This window comes from Erinaceus europaeus, chromosome 19, assembly GCF_950295315.1.
Source record: "Erinaceus europaeus chromosome 19, mEriEur2.1, whole genome shotgun sequence".
NCBI lineage: Eukaryota > Metazoa > Chordata > Mammalia > Eulipotyphla > Erinaceidae > Erinaceus > Erinaceus europaeus.
Window position 1 is genome coordinate 41,895,586 of NC_080180.1, and position 20,934 is coordinate 41,916,519.

Here is a 20,934-nt window from a genome sequence, read left to right on the forward strand (position 1 = left end):
AGATCGGCTGAAAACAGTGGAGCCACCTTTTTTAATAGCTGAGTAGTATTCCATTGTGTATATAGACCACAACTTGCTCAGCCACTCATCTGTTGTTGGACACCTGGATTGCTTCCAGGTTTTGGCTATTACAAATTGTGCTGCCAAGAACATATGTGTACACAGATCTTTTTGGATGGATGTATTGGGTTCTTTAGGATATATCCCCAGGAGGGGAATTACAGGGTCATAGTATAGGTCCATTTCTAGCCTTCTGAGAGTTCTCCAGACTGTTCTCCACAGAGGTTGGACCAATTTACATTCCCACCAGCAGTGCAGGAGGGTTCCTTTGACCCCACACCCTCTCCATCATTTGCTGCTGTTACCTTTTCTGATGTATGACATTCTCACAGGAGTGAAGTGATATCTCATTGTTGTCTTGATTTGCATTTCTCTGACAATCAGAGACTTGGAGCATTTTTTCATGTGTTTCTCGGCCTTTTGGATCTCTTCTGTGGTGAATATTCTGTCCAAGTCCTCCCCCCATTTTTGGATGGGGTTATTTGTTGTCTTGTTGTTGAGTCTGGCAAGCTCTTTATATATGTTGGTTATTAAACTCTTATCTGATGTATGGCATGTAAAAATCTTCTCCCATTCTGTGAGGGGGTCTCTTGGTTTGGGTAGTGGTTTCTTTTGCTGTGAAGAAGCTTTTTAATTTGATGTAGTCCCATAGGTTTATACTTGCCTTAGTCTTCCTTGTAATTGGATTCGTTTCATTGAAAATGTCTTTAAAATTTATGCGGAAAAAAGTTCTGCCAATATTTTCCTCTAAGTATCTGATAGTTTCTGGTCTAACATCCAAGTCCTTGATCCACTTGGAATTTACTTTTGTATTTGGTGAAATACAGTGATTCAGTTTCATTCTTCTGCATGTTTCAACCCATTGTTTCCAACACCATTTGTTGAAGAGACTCTGCTTTCCCCATGTAATAGTCTGGGCCCCTTTGTCAAAGATTAGATGTCCATAGGTATGGGGCCTCATTTCTGGGCTCTCAATTCTATTCCACTGGTCAGTGTGTCTGTTCATGTTCCAGTACCAAGCAGTTGATGACAATGGCCCTATAATACAGTTTGAGATCTGGGAGTGTGATGCCTCCGGTTCTGTTCTTTTTTTTCAAGATTGTTTTGGCAATTCTAGGTCTTTTCTGGTTCCAGATAAACATTTGTAGCATTTTTTCTATTCTCCTAAAAAATGTGCTTGGGATCTTGATGGGGATAGCATTAAATTTGTAGATGGCTCTGGGTAATATATTCATTTTGATGATGTTAATTCTTCCAACCCATGAACATGGAATATCTTTCCACTTCTTTGTGTCTTTTTCAATTTCTTTGAGTAGTGACTCATAATTTTCAGTATACAAGTCTTTCACTTCTTTGGTTAGGTTTACTCCTAGATATTTTATTGTTTTTGTTGCTATAGAAAAAGGAACTGATTTCTGGATTTCAATTTCTTCTAACTTAGTGTTTGCATAGAGGAATGACACTGACTTTTGAATGTTAATTTTATAGCCTGACACATTACTGTATTGCCTGATAATTTCCAAAAGCTTCTAGATTTATATTTTTAAATGTAAATAGCAGTTGTAGCATCTTTCCTTTAGAATATCAGTGTACATTAAAAAATGGCATGCAGAGGATTTCTGTGAGCTTTAAGAAGAATTTTTTTTTTCTACCTAAGGTTTAAAAATGTAGATGGAAGTCTTGTGGTGGTACATCTGGTTGAGTGCACATGTCACAATGTGCAAAGACCCAGGTTCAAATCTCCAGCCCCCACGTGCAAGGGAAAAGCTTTGTGAGTGGTGAAGCAGTACTTTAGATGTCTCTCTATCTCCCTAACCCTTTCTTCTCTCTTGATTTTTCTCTTATCTTTTCTACCTTCTGCATCCCACAATGACCTTGGGTCCATACTCCCAGAGGGATAAAGAATAGGAAAGCTATCAGGGGAGGGAATGGGATACAGAGATCTGGTGGCGGGAATTGTGTGGAGTTGTACCCCTCTTATCGTATGGTTTTGTCAATGTTTCCTTTTTATAAATAAAAAAAAAGTTTTAGATGTTAAGATGAACTTTTGAAATAATTGATATTAACCCTGATTGATATTCTACATATATCCTAAAATATATCCTAGGAAAAAATATAGAGAGCAAGGTTGAAAGATTGCAAACATCAAGTTTATTTAATTGCCCTGCTACATTTTCCCCTCATGCTTCTAAAGTGTTACCTCCATGACGGTGGAGATGGTTTCATTCTTAGGAACTAGTTTATCCCCAGCAACCTGCACAGAGCTCTCATGTTGCTTCTGAAGACAGAAAAATAAATCAGGCTAAAGGAAAATGTAGAAAGTGGGCAGACATACACGGTAAGGACCAAGTAGGCAAGGAGTCAGTTCATATTGAACATGTACACTTAAAGCTGATTTCTTTTTATTCTTCTTTTTATTTATAAAATGGAAATATTGACAAGACTACAGGATAAGAGGGATAATTTCCTCACGGTGCCCACCCACAGAGCTCCATATCCAGTCCCCTCCCTCCCTCCCTTGGGATCTTCCCTATTCTTTATCCATCTGGTTTCTAAAGAGATTTATTCCTTCCACTGAGTTCTGTGATCCAGGCCCTTAGGTTCTCATGCTATGGAAATTGGCAAGAGATAGCACAACTTCTAGGCAAAACTTTATTGGGACTTATATCTAGACAGAAGAGAGGTACATTTGGACAGTAGATTCACAGGATGGCTCCCTGAATCAAGTTCACATTATGACAAGAAGACACAGAGATAAAAGGACAGCTCATCATGTCAAGGTGGATTCTTCTAGTCATCACTAGGAGAGAGACAAGGATTATGTGGAGCTTTTCAGTCAACGTACAGGATAAATAGGGTCACTCTAACTGGGTTTGAATCCAGGTCTTCAGGAATGATAATATGTGTACTCTACCAGGTGATCCACCATGTGTTCTTTGGGAGGACTTTTTTTTCATCTATTTTGTTGATGATAACTTTCAGAGCCTAAAACAAAGTCTGAAATACACAAACTCATCAGAATGATTTGTTGATTTGTTGACTGGATGGTTGGATACATGAAAAAAAGTGAATAATAACAATGGGGTTGCTATGGGACTATGTTGTTCTCCTTATATTTTTATTTGTAACAAATAAGTATATAACATCTAAACATTGCATCATCCCTGACTCATTACAATTTCTTGCAACTTTGACAGTTCTATTACCTTGAAGTTAAATATATGCCCCCTCTGGGAGGCTGTTATGTCTAAGTTCCTTCGACAATATACATTTCATTAACGCTTCCATTTTGTCACACTGACTCTAAGCTCTGTGGAGACTCATGTTACTTGATCATTGATCAGAAAAAAATAGGTGATTTTTAAAAAATATTTTTATCTTGTAAAGTTCTCCAGAGCACTGGTAAATTTAATATTTAAGTAACGCATACCCTAACTCTTAATTGTACCTTTAATCTCTCTCAAAAGTGCTATTTTAAACTAATCAATCTGCAATTTCCTGATTTCCATTACCGAGCTAATCTTTATAAGGCACCCTGGCCCAGCTCTTACCTGAAGTAATCATACTTTCTTGTCCCATTTGCTGTCTGAATTAAAAATTTATATTTTGTGCAACTTACTGAAGTATTATTGTGTACCTATACTGGATGCCGTCTAGCTCATGAATCTTTTAATAATATTAGTTCTATCTCCCAATTTATTTATATGAATACTGTTTATTAACACTTCCCAGCTGTCAAATGCTCATCACTTGAAGGCTAGATAAATTAATTTACCCTAGCTAAATTAATTTCTCCATACTGATTGAAAGGACATAGTTAAATTCCTCCGTCATGAGAAACATCCAAGTTGGTGTAAAAATCTGCATTAGAAACTTACAGGGAAAGAAATTTTCTAGTGTCACCTGGAAAGATACAGAATAGTTGGATAAAACAATGGTGGGTTGATTAAAAAAAATAAAATTTAAAAATTGATGAGGATGAAAGGTTTATATCTCCTAAAATATAAGTATATACACACATTTCTCTATCAAGATGATTTTACAACTACTTAATCAAATCTAGATCAAATCAAGGTCATATAACCTTATGCAGAGCCAGCACTCACCCAGAGAAAAAGGTAGAAATCTACCTTTTCAGAGTAAAGCATGTTTTGTTTCAATAAAAATATAACAAGATTAGACAAAAACTGATTAAAGCATTTTTTAGTTTTTGGTTCCATCTCCAATTCTCTAAAAACATATATGAAAAGAAAAATAACTGAAAATATTATTAAAATGCTTAACCATACTCTATTATTACAGAAAACTAAAATTAGCATTTTAGATCTTTAGAAGGAACAGAGAGGTAAAAGCAAGCACACTGTCACCCTATCACCTGAGAAAAGTTATCTTCTATGACCCGCCAAATAACGAATAGAGAGTGAGCAAGGGCAGTGTTGTTCTCTCATTAAAAAAGCGTTACTTAGCAATTTCAGAAACCAGACCTCCCACCTTCTGCATCCCATCATTGTCTTTGGTCCATACTTCTAGAGGGATAAAGAATAGAGAACCTTCCAAAGGAGAGGGTAAGATACGGAACTCAGGTGGTGGGAATTGTATGGAATTGTATCCCTCTTACCCCACAATCTTGTCAATCATTGTTAAATCACTGATAAAATGAAATAAAGTAAAAAAAAAAAAAAAAATGAAAAATCATTATTTGTCTTCCCACTGGATTAATAGGAGTGGAGGCATCAACTATCAGGATCTCTTATTAATATTTCTGTCTGAATTTTCCTAAAATTTAGGGCTTAAAACTCATTATAAACAGTGTTAGTAATGGAGATGGGAATTTTATAATTATGAACTCCACCTTAGGCAGCAAATTTGTATATAATACACAATGGAGAGACATTGAATACAATATACGACAGAGGGTCCATCATTTTTAGAAATTATATTTAATAATATGTAAGTTAACATTATAGATGGCCATTCATGGATTGGGAAGGGGCTTTTGGGCTTCTACTGACCCATAGGTTTAATTCTGTCTTCCCATTTATCCTAAAGCTAATCTACACTCAAACATAACTAAGATTTTTTTTTTCTTTTTTTACCAGAGCACTACTTAGCTCTGGTTTATGGTGGTGCGGGGGATTGAACCTGGGATTTAGGTGCCTCAGGCATGAAGAGTCTGTTTGCATAACCATTATGCTAGCTACCCTCCACACGTAACTAAAATTTTTATCATATAAAGGTTCTAATTTTTTTGGTTAGAAAATTCTCAAAAGTACCTAATAATGAACTAGTTTTTCTAGTGATATAATAACATCTGAAGCATACAGCTCTATTTAAAAACACACACACACAAAAATTCATTGCAATTCTATAATAGTAACCTGCACAAGCCCTTGTGAAAACCAACAGTGAATTGTTTGAATAAAAAGTACATTACAGACATTCTTATTTGTAATTTTAAAAATTATTACTTTTGAGTGTATACTTAATGCCAAGACTTTCACTTGTATGTGTATATGTATATTTCTCTGTATATATTGTATTACACACACACACAAACACCATCTGAGAAATAGATGTTATTTTATTCAATCTAACTGAAGAAATATTAAATTATATCCAGAAATTATATATCTTTTAATGCTTATTGGCAGTACCTCAACCCAGAGTTGGTAGACAGCTTTACTTTTATCATATGTCAAAATTTAATGTAAAATTTTCAGTGTTTTATTGAGGTAATGTGCATTGTAGTATTAGGCACATTTCAGGTGTTATTAGCTAACAGCCTATGCTTTTTGGTTACACTGCATTGCTTTCAAAAAAAAAAAAACATATGCACACAGGATGTACAAATCCAAGTTATGTGCACTATTGCCCTTACATGGGGGATAATATGAAAATTGTAACCACAGCTATTCAGCCACTCAGATTGAATAGAAATATTTGGAGAAAATCTTGGGTGACTCTTTCATATGACAGGCAATAATCGAAAGCATTAGAGTATGAAAAAAGCTACAGCTTTAGTCCATAGACCAGAGCACAGAGGAGTGAGCAGTTAGATGATTTTCCTCACCCATGCTCTGCTAGATTCCCATCATCAATCGGTGCATTAATTCTATCTGGCTCCTAGAAACAGTCATTTGCTTAATAGCTCCTTTGTGACTGAGGGAGTTAATGCACAATCCCAAATGACTTCTCTTCCAGCTGGGGTGGAGTTTAGGCAAAAGAGAGAGAAAAAAAAATCTAACTTCATTTTTCACAACTAATATTATGACAAAAGTTGGAACCAACTACTTTACTATTATTGTTGGGAATGAGATCTATTTTATTTTGACATAGGTCACTGAGACATAGGTCAGTTTTTCTTATGGAGTTTCCTTGAGGTTGAATAAAAGAGGCAAAGGAAATGAGAGAACAATGAGATGCTCTTGAAAAGTTCAGATTTTCTTCGTCCTGCTTTGAGATTTTTGTATTAGGAAGTTTGAAATAACTTAGAAGTACCTGCGTTAAAATTACTATCTTTGAAACAATAAGACCTAAGTAACCGGTAACTGAACATCCATTTACTATGTAGCATCAGTAATTGTATAACTACAACTTAAGATAATTGTTTTAAGTTATTATTGTATCTAATTAATTACACTACACATGTTAAGACAGATATAATTTCATGAATTTTCTGCTAGGTGATAAAACAAGAGGAACTTGGAAAAGATCTCTCAGATTGTACCTTGTATGATCTACTGAAATATGATGATTTTAATTCTGACAAGCATCTGGCTCTTGAAGAATTTTATAGAGCATTCCGTGAGTATAAGATTCCTTATCTTACTATTTTTTATTTTCTTTTATCCCTGATTTTTTCCCTATTCTTTACAATGATATCATTACGTCATCTCAGAGTACAAGCTATTTCTTAAGAGAACAGAAATGACTGAAATAATTGAACTGTTTGTACTGAAAAATATATGAAAAATAAGGAAGTTAGCAGTTCTATATGAAAAGCGTCAAACATCTGTTAATTTTCTTATTTCATACTGATTCTTGTTTAAGACATTAATTCTACCATGATGCAGTCAGGATATAGTACAAAGAGCATTTAATATTATGTCACTATAGATTAAAATTATTCCACAATGCATTTTTATATATTTTATTAGAAAATAAAAGTAAATTAATAGATTGCATTTACTTATATGTTAAGAAACAATACATATTCAGGAAAGTTATATTGATGCTAAAATATTTTTAGATAATTTATATATTAACTTATTTGAAGGCACTTATCACTGGCTATTTGTATTTTATACAAATTATTTTCTTTAATAAAAGTTACCTACAGGTTATTTCTAAAACAAAATAAAGAGAAAGGACTAAAAAAACATACAGGAAAAAGAAGAAAATAAATACAATAAAACTTATTTTTTATTTTATCTTTCTTTTATTTGAGATGCCAGCGTTGAGATTTGAACTCAGCTCTTTGATTTCAATAAATTTACTTTTCAGTTTGACAAAAATAAATAAATAAATAAATAAATAAAACATACAGGAAATATTTCCAAGCTATGTGCAACAGACAGATAATAATAATTAACTGGTTAGTATTTAAGTCAACAAAGAAAGAATGTTGAAGGGAATTCAATTCAATATCTGAAACTAATATACTTGGTTATTCTTTTTTAAAAAAAGGCAAGTCAAGGGAGTCGGGCTGTAGCGCAGCGGGTTAAGCGCAGGTGGCGCAAAGCACAAGGATCGGCATAAGGATCCCAGTTCGAACCCCGGCTCCCCACCTGCAGGGGAGTCGCTTCACAGGTGGTGAAGCAGGTCTGCAGGTGTCTATCTTTCTCTCCTCCTCTCTGTCTTTCCCTCCTCTCTCCATTTCTCTCTGTCCTATCCAACAATAATAACTACAACAATAAAACAACAAGGGCAACAAAAGGGAATAAATAAATAAAATAAATATTAAAAAAAGGCAAGTCATAGGATATGTACTGTTATAAAAATATCTTTTTAAAATAATATACCTCTACTATTTTATTTTTTAATATATATTTAGTTATTTTTGCATAGATACAGAAAGTAAAAGGGAAGGGGGAGGTAGAAGGTTGAGAAAGAGAGGCACACATTGGGGAGTCAGGCGGTAGCAATGGGTTACGCAAGGACTGGCATAAGGATCCCGGTTTGAGCCCCGGCTCCCCACCTGCAGGGGAGTCGCTTCACAGGCGGTGAAGTGGGTCTGCGGGTGTTTATCTTTCTCTCTCCCTCTCTGTCTTCCCTTCCTCTCTCCATTTCTCTCTGTGCTAACAACGATGACAGTAATAATAACTACAACAATAAAACAAAAAGGGCAACAAAAGGAAATAAATAAATTTTAAAAAGAGAGAGAGAGAGACATGCAGTATTACTACCCCAGGCATAAAGCTTCACCTATGCAAATGGGGACCAGGGGCTTGAATCCCATGTAGTTGTACACTGTAATATTTGACTCAACCCTGTCTGCCCTACCTCTGCCACTTTAAATCGTAAGTCAGGGGAGTCGGGCAGTAGCACACAGCGTTTTAAGCGCACATGGCACAAAGCACAAGGACCTGTCTAAAGATCCAGGTTTGAGCTGCTGGCTCCCCACCTACAAGGGAGTCACTTCAAAAGCAGTGAAGCAGGTCTGCAGGTGTCTGTCTTTCTCTCCCCCTCTCACTCTCCCCCTCCTCTCTCCATTTCTCTCTGTCTTATCAAACAATAATAACTACAATAATAAAGCAACAAAGGCAACAAAAGGGAATAAATAAATAAAGTAAATATTAAAAAATAAGTTATAATATAAAATGAGATGAATCATTGAATATTTGATATTTTAAACGTGTGGCAAGACTAAATGACTTTCCCAAGGTAATAAGAGTAGCATTACAGGGCTGACAAATTAGCTCAATTGAATAATGCCTTGACGCTTGTGCCACACAGTTTCAAGCCAGGATGCCACCACATTGAAGGAAGGTTTAGTGCAGTGGTCTCTTTCCCTATCTCTTCCCCCAATCAAATATATATACCAACATTCCTATTTTATATTTATATGAAGAAACAGCTGACATTAAAATCTAAATGTCTAAGTTCATGATTAAACCTATGGCGAACTATTTATGGCTATACTGGGCTTTGGAAAAATAAGAGATGAGAGATGACTAAAAAGGGTAACCTAAGTAGAAAAAAACAGGCCTTCTTTGTTATTCCAAAGTATTAAGAGAAACTAGTATAACAGTAAAGTCTGTTCCAGTCTACAATTCAGTCAACATATGATTGTTATTACTGTTATGCAAATATAATTTATTAAACCAAATAATTAAAACTCCTAATTCCTACTCCAAACCCCCATACTATGAAGAAACATGAATTTGCAACGACATAATATAATTTAGATCCATAACAAGAACAGGAAATATTGTAAGCAGTATGCAAATTATCAAGCATTGCATGAATGTGATTGTGTAGAATTTTTATTCAAACTGTAATTATTATTAATAGTGAATTATATAACTAGAAAGACAATGGAAATAAATAATTTTATTTGATGATAGCACAGCAAATGCTCAATAAATGTCCTTCAGATATCAGTAAATAGGAATCTTGTAAAAATACCAATGGTTGTACAGATCAAGGAGAAAAAATAAAAAATAAAAAATAAATACTAAAATATTTAGTATTAAAAATTATTATAATAATTAAATTATTAATTATTAAATTAATAATTAAATTATTAATTATTAATTATTATAATTATTAATTATTATTAAATTATAATTAATTAAAATTATTATAAATACTAAAATATCAGCATATAAGGTAAATTTTACTAGGAATTATTAAATGTATATAGAAGAGCATCTACATAATTTTGGTGATATTAATGTTACAGCTATTGTAGTAATCTTACCATTGGGTCAACATTATAAGTATAATTTGTAATATTCTGAGCTACAGAGAAATATTAGATAATAAAAGCACTGGACAGTCACCAATCTAATTTTTAAGAACTGATTTTACTTTTTGAATTATCACAAAATGTTCTTAGCAATGATGAAATGATATATTATTATTTAGAGAATATAATGTTTTTACAATATTGTATAGGATAGTTTGATGTTTCTTGTAACCTAACCTAGTGGCTTCTTACAATACTTGTTATCAGTTAATACACCCCTTTTCAAAGAAGGTATTATGTTTTATTCTTGAGTAGTGAGACTAGCTTTTGTGGACTGTGTTTGCATTAGGAAGATGATATACATGCTTAAATATGTACAGGCACTAAATACGGCAAAGTGTTGGCTTAGTCTGTCTCCAACGATAAATTAATAAACAAATGTTTTAAAATATTATGCTTTAAGCATCTATATGTATAGAGTGTGGTGACAGAGAAAGTTGAAGTATTTATTTATTCCGGGAAATAAATTGATGGAACTTTGATAGTAATTGCATTAAATCTATATATAGCATTGAGTAAAATGGTCATTTTAGTGATGTTAACTCTTTCAGTTACATGAGCATGGAATATTTTTACATTTCTTTATGTCTTTTTCTATTTCCTTTAGTAATGACTCATATTTTTCATTGTGGAAGCATTTCACCTCTCTTGTTAAGTTCATTTGTATTTAGCTAATTAGTTTTATTATAAATAGTGTTGGCTTCTAGATTTCCTCTCTTAGTAGATTTTTTAGTTTTATAGAGAAATGACACTGATTTCTGTGCATTTATGTTATTATAGTCACCCACCTTAATATAGTGCCTAAAATGTCCATGAATTTTCTCCTGGACTCATTTGGGGTTTCCATGTATACTATCAAATCATCTATGAATAGTGACAACTTTACTTCTTGTCCTCTGATCCGTATTCCTTTGTTCCTTTCTCTTGCTTAATTACTATGGCTAGGTTTTATATGATTATATTTAATAATGATAGTAATAGAGGACGACCTTGTATTGTACCTAATCAAACTGAGAAAACTTTTGAGTTTCTCACTACTGAATTGGTAGTCATGGTTTATCCTATACAAACTTAACCAGATAGGTAAAAGTTAAGCTGGGATTAGACAATGCCCAAAATAAAAAAAAAAAAATCTAGGCAAAACTGAGTTATCATGCTTTCTGATGTTCAATTCTATTACTTTTTTATGTGTGGTACTGGAACAAAAGGAGACACATGAATCAGTGGAATAAAATTGTTAGCCTAGAATAAAAAATACTTCACACCTATGTACTAATCTGTGGCAAGGGGTTCAGGACATTAACTGAAGAAAGAGAATCAGTAGTGCTGAGAAAATTTGAATTGAAACATGCAGAACAATGGAACAGAGCCATGGCATGTCACCATACACACAAAAATCAAGTCCCAATCAATCAAACACATGGGTATTAGACTAGAGGTCTTCAAATACAATTAGATCAACATCTTAAATGTTAAGCATAAAATACACAAAAGTAAACATTGGCAGAATAACCTATGATGTTTGCTATCGAAATGACTTTTGGATATTTGAGCCCAGTAGCAAGGAAAACGATGTAAAAAAATATATACTACTGGGACTACATCAAACTGCACATCTCTGGCATAGCAAAATAAAACATCAAGCACACATGAAAATACAAATACGCACACACACAGAAAACACCCTACATAATGTAAAAAAAAGTCTTTTCACACCATACATCAGACAAAGGAATAACCAAAATCTATGAAGAGTTCACAGATCTTAGCAACAAAAAAGAACACAATTAAGATATGGGGAGATAAAATGAATATACTTTACTCAAGAATTCATCCAAATGGTTAAAAGACATGAGGAAATGCTCAAAGGCAATCACTATAACATGAAGTAACACTTCACACTGATGAGATTATCATAAATTAAAAATTACAGATAGGTCAAGTGCTGGTGAGCATGTATGGAGAATGGAATCCTACTACTGATATAATGTTGAGAGTCTACATTCATTCAGACCCTGTGTAAAACAGTCTGGAGATACTACAACACATTAGAAATGAACAAACATATGATCTAGCAATTCCTCTAATGATTTATTTAAAGAATAAGTAATAATCTATCCAAAGAGATTCATGTACACCTAGGTCCATAGCAGCATTATTTTATAATATTAAAATTGGAAATAACTCATATGTCCAACAACAGATGAATGGTTGAGAAATGCGTTTTACATATAAGCAATATTATACTACTGTGATGTAATCCAAGATGGTATCTTCTCTTTTGCTACATCTTGGATAGAACTTGAAGTAATTATATTAAGTGAAGTAAGCCAAAAGGAGAAAGATGGCAACTGGCTGGCCTCCCTGATTTCTGAGACTAAAGAATCAAAGAAAAGGAAAGGTTGAGAAGCAATGCACCTGATAGAGCACACACATCACCATGCACAAGGCCCTAGGTTCAAGTCTCGGGTCCTCACCTATAAGGGTAGGGGAAGCTTCATGAACAATGAAAAAAGTACTGAGGTATCTCTCTTTGAAAGAGTACTGAGGTGTCTCTCATTCTGCATTTCCCCATATCTAAAACTTCCTCTGTCCATATAAAATTAAAAAAAAAAAGAAAAAAAATTAAAGAAAGGAAAAAACACAAGGTGAAACTTAAACTAATTGTGGTCTACCATAGCAGAGCTAAAGATTCCAAAAGAGGAAGATGGGAGATAGTTGAGCGCACCTGGAATAACTGCTGGATGATGGTGGAGGAAGACTTCAGTTAGTGGTGGGAGTGGTGTGTAAACAAACACCTATCATGAGGAAATTAAAAAAAATACTTATATTATACCTGTCTTGTAGATATTATTTTCCTTAATAAAGTAATCTTGATAAAAATTAATTTTTGACATTAAAGATTTTTCTTTGTTATTACTAGGATTGTACTGCACAGGATTTACTTTTTTTCTTTCAAAAGGAGAGACAGAGAGACAAAAGAACATAGGAAGAGATACCAGGCTACTAAAATGTACTACTCATTGGATCTGGGGGGTTTTCAAACCTGAGTTGGAGAGCATAGCAAAGGGAAAACCTTCCTCAGTGATATTTTATTTTTTTAGTCACAGACAGATAATGATAAAAATAATAGATAAAATAAGTGTAAAATGTTTTCTTCACACAGAATGTATTGCCCCAAAAGGTACCTGAGAACAATAACCCAAATAATTAGAAAGTTTTTATATGGATATCCTAAAGTATTAAATACAAATTATTTAAGAAACATATTGGAGTCAGTAATCATTTAATGGTAGATACATGGCTAGGCAGATTTCTTGAAATGCAGTTTATTTTCCTTTTGTCAGTATAAAATGGAAGTAAAGGGTCTTTTGCAAGCCAGACATACTTAGTAATGAAAATGGAATATCATCAATCAGCACTTAGTAGTAGTAGTAGTAGTGTAGCTATAATACTTTCCATAAAAGCACTTCCATATTTGAGAGTAAGATTAATTATTTATTAGCTTTCAATAGGCATTGATTGGTCAATTCTTACTTTTTCGCCATAATTTTTTACATTCAAAAAAAATCCTTCAATTTTTACACAGGTGGAAAAGATACATAGCCTCAATGTGTCAAGTATTCAAAGTCAAGCCTTGACTGATTAACAAGCTTGTAAATCTTTTTAATGGAATTCAGTTATTACAAAATGAGGTCAGTGGCATAATGCTGAATACTTAGATGAAAGACTAAACCCTTTGACCACATAGTGATCCCCTGTCACCTTGTCAGTCATTCTGTTGTCTAGAATATCTTCAGTGAAACGTATAAGAGTTTTCAGAGCACATTTTTCTTAAACAACTAAAAATACTGTCATTGCTACCTACAACAATTTGTGATAACATAAAAGAATCCAGCACTTTATTTCATTCTAAGTAGAAGTTTAGTCATGTTGACTAATTTTGATTTGCATGGAGCTCTGTATTTTTGTTTTTAATTTATAGTAAAATGCAAGTAATTAAACATCAGAAAAGACAGACATTCATTGAAATGAAGCATTACATTTTAGAAATGATGTTCAGATTAAAAAAATCTATTTATTGCAACTCAGCTCAATTAAGATGATATTGGATGATTCTTAGTTTGAATAAACTGTTTATATTTAGACTTTCTTGGTAATCAAAAACTTTGCCAATTTAGAGAAAGATAACTATTTCAAGCATACTTTTTTCACTTTATTTTCTGAGTTAAATCATGAACTATTTGTCTATACTATAACAAAAATATGTGAAATGATGAATCATATAATTTTAATTTTTTCTGAAGTGCTACTAGTTTAATATGAATTGAAATTCCAAATCTAACACACATATACTTAAATGTCAGTATATTTAGCAATCTAGTTTTTGTGTGACTTATATAAATTTCTGTCAATTCTGCATGATCTTCATGTGCTAAAAGATCCATAGGAATATCTGTTTCTACTAAGCATAAACTAATTACACTCTGCCATTGTAATGAATAAATTGTGCCTGTTAAACTGAAAAGAGTTGTAAATCGGCTATATTTATCTACATGCTTAAAAAATAATAGGTATTAAAGTCTTGAAACTTTATAATAAGTGCAAGTCATTTTAAGTCAAGGAACTATCCATGATTATATTCAAAATGTCATCTCTCTACATGAAACACTTAATGGAATATAGATTGGTAATGACATAAGGAAAATATACTAATTATCTCTAGGAAATCATAAATTACTATAATAACAATGTTAATTAGATATATCTAATAAGAAGAACAATTAAATATAAATATTTTTATTTTATGAGGGAAATGGTTTACAGTATAGTCTTTAATAAATAGCACAACCTCTGTCTCTTCTTGATTCATGTCTAGGACACACAACATGATCCCACTGTCTCATAAATATATGGTCTAATGCATAATGTAAATATAATGACATCCATATACTCTAGATTATTAATATATGAGAAGTTATTTCAGAAAGACTAAAGTCCAGTAGTTAGAATTAATATAGTTATAATTCAGATTAAAGCTGAAGAGGCAGGTAGTCTGTAAGTATTAATAATTCAAGGGGGTGGCTATATATGAAACTAGCGTTTCTTGACCTCATGCATAGTTACATGCTCAAGGGGAGGAGAAATCAGGATGAAGCATAATGTGCACTTTTCCACCTTTACCCCACAGTAGAATAATGGTTCTACTTATTGAAATAAGGGATACGGGAAGAGAAGTAAGCTTGGCATTGCATTTTATTATTGAGTTACTACAAATTCAAGTAGAACAAATTTTAGTTAGAGAGTAATGTGATCTGGAATCAAATAGCATCTTTGTGTTAGAAACAGATTGGAATGCGGATAACCTGATAGGGAGTGTGAAGCTTGAGTGAGCGGGTAATAAAGAGACAGAAGGGGCAAGGAACAGTAATTCAGGAAGAACAAAATCTCGTAAAAAAAATAGAAGGAAAGCCAATGGCACCACCATTATGAAACTTTAATAAGGAAGATTAAATATTTTCTGAAGTTATACTTAATACAGGAAAGTATATGACAGATAAATTTCATTGGATTTCACAGTGAGGACATTACTGATGACTTTGGTTACAGTAATTTCAGCAGAGGTGTAAGAGAAAAAAAAAAGAATTGCTGGTAGAGAAGTTAGCTATAAAATATTTGAAGTAAAACTATGGGCAAAGAAACAGAATGCAGCAGTGTCCATTGAGTATTATGTTTAATTAAAATCAAAACAGGTACAGTTCAAGTATGGCTTAGAAGATAATAAGGAGCTGCAGGATTGCGAGGTGGTAAGGCAAGGGGAAAGGAATTCATCTCTGGTGCTGTGATATTCTGTGTTTTTAGCTCACACTGATTTAGAAAGCTATAAACATCAATACAGCTCCTGCAAACTGTATACTGAGATGGGTGTATAATGAAACTGTGTGTCACCATTATTTGACAGACTCATTGGGAAATGACTCTTACTACATGCGCTGATTGAAAATTTAACTCAGTTATATGCTTGTACTTTGTAATATAAATTTTAATATTGAATGTGCTGATTCGACTTGAGAGTTTTGATAAAGATTACTCAGTACTTTTCACTTACTGGTGTTTCCTTTTTTTTTTTTTTTGCCACTTTTGTTATACCTAGGATTTTTTATACTTTACTGAAAAAGAATTATTTAGATCCAACATATAGATATACATTCTAAAAGTATAATATGGGGGGGTATAAAATAAAAATTGAAAACATCATGTGTCAAATACATTTTAAAAATAGGTAACACTACATCAACTTGAGCTATAATTCTTTAATATACACACACACACACACACACACACACACACACACATATTAAAGGGGAGGGGAGAGAGCCAGCAAGTAACTTTCTTAGAAGTTCTAAATTCTGGGAGTCAGGCGGTAGTGCAGTGGGTTAAGCGCATGTGGCGCAAAGTGCAAGGACCGGCAGAAGGGTCCAGGTTTGAGACCCCAGTTTGAGTCCCCTGTTCCCCACCTGCAGGGGAGTCACTTCACAAGTGATGAAGCAAGTCTGTAGGTATCTCTCTTTCTCTTCCCCTCTCTGTCTTCCCCTCGTCTCTCCATTTCTCTGTCCTATCTAACAACAACATCAATAACAACAATAATAAAAAAACAATAAGGGCAACAAAAGGGAAAATAAATAAATATAAAAAATATTTTTAATAAAGAAGTTCTGAATTCTACTATTTATTAAAATGGGCAATTCCTTAAAATAAACCATAGGGATTACTTTTACACTGTTTGAACTATAGTATCTTCACTTCTTATTTTTTTATTTAAAGCCTCTGGCACTGATCTCCTAGTGAGTAAATTTAATTACAGATTTATTGTGTTTGTCAGAAAAGTCATGACACATTTTTGCATAGAAAAGCATAGAAGAATATTATTTGCTATACCAGAAAGCTGACAAGGCTAGATATTTAAATTGCTCTTTTATTGGAACACTCATATTTTCTGATCTATTGATTCTTTTATACAGATACTATGAATACCATTTCTAATGCAAAGTGATACTGACATTAAAAAATGGGAAGTGATCAATCATTCTTATTTTCTACACTGAAACGTATGTTGTCACTAACAACTTGGTACAAATGACTTAAAATTACGTTCCCAAGATTTCAACATAATATCTACAAAATATTCTGGCATAGAGTTTGCCTGAGGTGGTTTTAAACTTTCAAAAAATTTTATTAACTTATTGGAATTTTGACATAGTTAATCCCATTTATTTTCATGACAACTTTTCAGAAACTTCTTGAATTGATCCCTGGTTATTCTGTTTATGCTTCTGGAACTGTCTGGGAGGTGTTTTTGCTTAGACTGTCTTTACTACTGAGGTTGTATCATAACTGATGATGCCCAAGTATGATTCCTTTAGGCATGAGAGTCACTGCAGTTAATTTCAAAACTTGAACTTATTTACTTATTTATTTATTTAGACATTATAATTTTTGGTGACCTCGTGAATCTTAGGTACCTAATATGATAGGTTCAAGACCCTCACCTCCTTAATGTACTATCTCCCTAGCCTCCAAAACAGATTCTTTTTTTTTTGTTTGTTTGGTTTTTTTTTAATTTCAAGAATGGAATGGGGGTGGGGCATAGTGGTGGAGTTTATGTCTTGTGTGTATGTGGGCCTAGGTTCAGTCACCTGCATACCATACATTAAACATTACAAAACAATTATAAAGTAATATAGCATAGCATAAGGGTAGCATATAAATACTATGGGGGAGCAAACCAAGGACTGCTCTTCAAGATGAATTTTGAGCAGATACTACTTTTAAATTCAGTGCTGTCTTCTGAAACCCCTAAGCAGATGTTCTGAGGAGTCAAGGAGCTGGTACTTGTCTGCTAAAGAATACCTATCAGCAAAACTGAAGTGTTGGAACTTGAAAACATTTAGAGAATTGAGGGAAATTATAAATAGGACATTATTACTACTGGGAGCTTAGAAGGGAGGCCTGGGCTGATCTTGAAGCTGTAAGAATAGGGGTCTAGGCTGTGGTGGACCCAGTTAATAACACTTATTAACAAAAGAAAGAACCTGGATTCCAGCCCTCACTCCCCAGGAGCTATGAAGCAGGTCTGCAAGTGTCTTTCTCTGCTTCTTTCTATCTCCCTTGCCCTCTATTTCTCTGTCCTATCTAATAAATAAAAATTGGGGGAAAAAATAGGAAAAAGGGAGTAGGGCGGTGGCGCAGCCGGTTAAGCTCACATGGCGCAAAGCACAAGGACCAGCGTAAGGATCCCCACCTGCACGGGAGTCACTTCACAGGCAGTGAAGCAGGTCTACAGGCGTCTTTCTCTCCCCCTCTCTGTCTTCCCCTCCTCTCTCCATTTCTCTCTGTCCTATCTACCAACAATGATGTTAAACAACAAGGGCAACAAAAGGGAAAATAAATAAATATTTAAAAAAACAGGAAAAAAATGGCCTCCGGAAGCAGTGGATTCATAGTGCTGGCACAGAGCCTCAGGTTGGTGGCAAAAAAAAAAAAAAAAATCTATCAATAAAATGTTGCCGAATTGTAATAACAAAGGTACTGATGAATAGTACAGTAGTTGTAATTTGGAATCATATCTCAGTTTGAAAAGAACTGAATGCAAGAAAGGAGATCAGAATCAGAAAAGATGTATTCAGTAATGTCTTAAAGTTAATGATTTTCAGAAATTTTTTTGATAAATTAAGTTGCAGTACAAACTAATTTTGTCCATGGCTAAGAGGTATACAAAATAGACTCTGGTCACTATTACAAATTATAGTTCTACCCCTCCTTCCACCTTATCCCACCTCATCCAACTCAGTTGAGTTGATTTTCAAAGATTTCTTAGAATACTAGTGTCCAAAGGCTTCAATCCTTCAGCTGATAAATTTTGAGGCTTGAACAAAATAGCTGATTAAATAAGAACATGCATGAATATGTATGAGAAAACAACACCTTGTGAGCTATTTCTTGAAAAGATTCTTAGAATCTAAAGTATGGATTATAATTGTACCTTCAACAAGTTTACTAGTACTATCAACAAGTTACTAGTTTATTAAAGGGAAATAATTTAACTGTGGACAATTTTTGCTTTGCAAAACTTCAAACTCAAAAAAATATTCTAATTATTTCTAGAAATCTTAATGTAAAATTGTATCATAGTAGAAATAATTTATGTATGTGATACAATATTCTTTTTTCCAAATATTTTACTTATTAATTTAATTATTTGACAGAGATAGAGCAAGAAATAAGACAAGGAACGAGACAGAGAGAGCACACCTGCAGTACTGCTTTACTCCTTGTGAAGCTTCCCCTGCAGATGGGGACCAGGGGCTTGAACCTGGGTCTTTTCATACCTCAATGTGTGTACTTAACCAGGTGCATCACAGCCTGGACCCCAATAGATTCTTTATCATGAAGAATTTGTACAAAAAAAATATATTATCATTAGGTGAAAATGCACTGGAATTGTATTGCCTAAGTTTTATTCTCATTTGAATTTTTACCATTCTGTGTATTTTATACATTTTAATATTAATACATTACTTTTTTTGTCATTCTGGTATTGAATACCTTAAATCCTTTTTAAAAATTTCTTTATTGGGGGATTAATGTTTTACATAAAACAGTAAATATAGTACTTTGTACATGCATAATGTCTTAGTTTTCTACATAACAATACAACCCCCACTAGGTCCTCTGTCATCCTTTTTGGACCTGGACTTTTACTGTTATCCTTTTTTTATATTTTTACTGTCATCCTTTTTAAACCTGGAGTCCTTTAATTTGGTGAAATACAAAAACGCCAGTTCAGGTTCTACTTGTATTTTCTCTTCTGATCTTGTTTTTCAACTTCTGCCAGAGAATGAAATCATCCCATATTCATCCTTCTGTTTCTGACTTATTTCACTTAACATGATTTCTTCAAGCTCCATCCAAGATGGGATGAAAACGGTGAAGTCACCATTTTTATTAGCTGAGTAATATTCCATCATGAATATATACCACAACTTGCTCAGTCACTGATCTGTTGTTGGACACCTGGGTTGCTTCCAGGTTTTGTCTATTAAAAATTGTGCTTCTATGAACATAACTATACAAAAAAATTTTGGATGGGTGTGTTGGGTTCCTCAGGATATATCCCAGGAGAGGAATTGCAGGATCATAGGGTAGGCCCATTTCGAGCCTTTTGAGAGTTCTCCAGACTGTTCTCCACAGAGGTTGGACCAATTTACATTCCCACCAGCAGTGCAGGAGGGTACCTTTGACCCCACAACCTCTCCAGCATTTGTTGCTGCTACCTTTTCTGATATATGACATTCTCACAGGAGTGAGGTGGTAACTCATGGTTGTCTTTATTTGCATTTATCTGGCAATCAAAGACTTGGAGCATTTTTTCATTTGTTTCTCAGCCTTTTGAATATCTTCTATGATGAATATTCTGTCCATGACCTCTCCCCCATTTTTTGATAGGGTTATTTGTTTTCTTGTTGTTGAGTTTGGCAAGCTCTTTATATATTTTGGTTATTAAACTCTTGCCTGATGTATGTCATGCAAAGATTTTCTCCCATTCTGTGAGGGGTCTCTTTGTTTGGGTATTGGTTTCTTTTGCTGTGCAGAAGCTTTTTAATTTGATGTCTTACCCATAGGTTCATACTTGCCTTAGTCTTCTTTGTAATTGGATTTGTTTCATTGAAGATGTCTTTAAAATTATGCGCAAGAGAGTTCTGCCAATATTTTCCTCTAAATATCTGATGGTTTCTGGTCTAACATACAAGTCCTTGATCCACTTGGAATTTACTTTTGTATTTGGTGAAATATATAGTGTTTCATTCATCTTCATGTTGAAACCCATTTTTTCCAACACCATT

General features: G+C 33.7%; 1 protein-coding gene across 1 annotated transcript in view; it reads left to right on the forward strand.

The window, feature by feature from the left end:
• FSTL5 (follistatin like 5) overlaps positions 1-20,934 on the forward strand; it is a 736,076-nt gene that overhangs the window by 408,599 nt on the left and 306,543 nt on the right. The window contains exon 6 of the mRNA XM_007529584.3: positions 6,744-6,864. Coding sequence (XP_007529646.1) covers positions 6,744-6,864 — 121 coding nt within the window. The remainder of the gene's footprint in view (positions 1-6,743; positions 6,865-20,934) is intronic.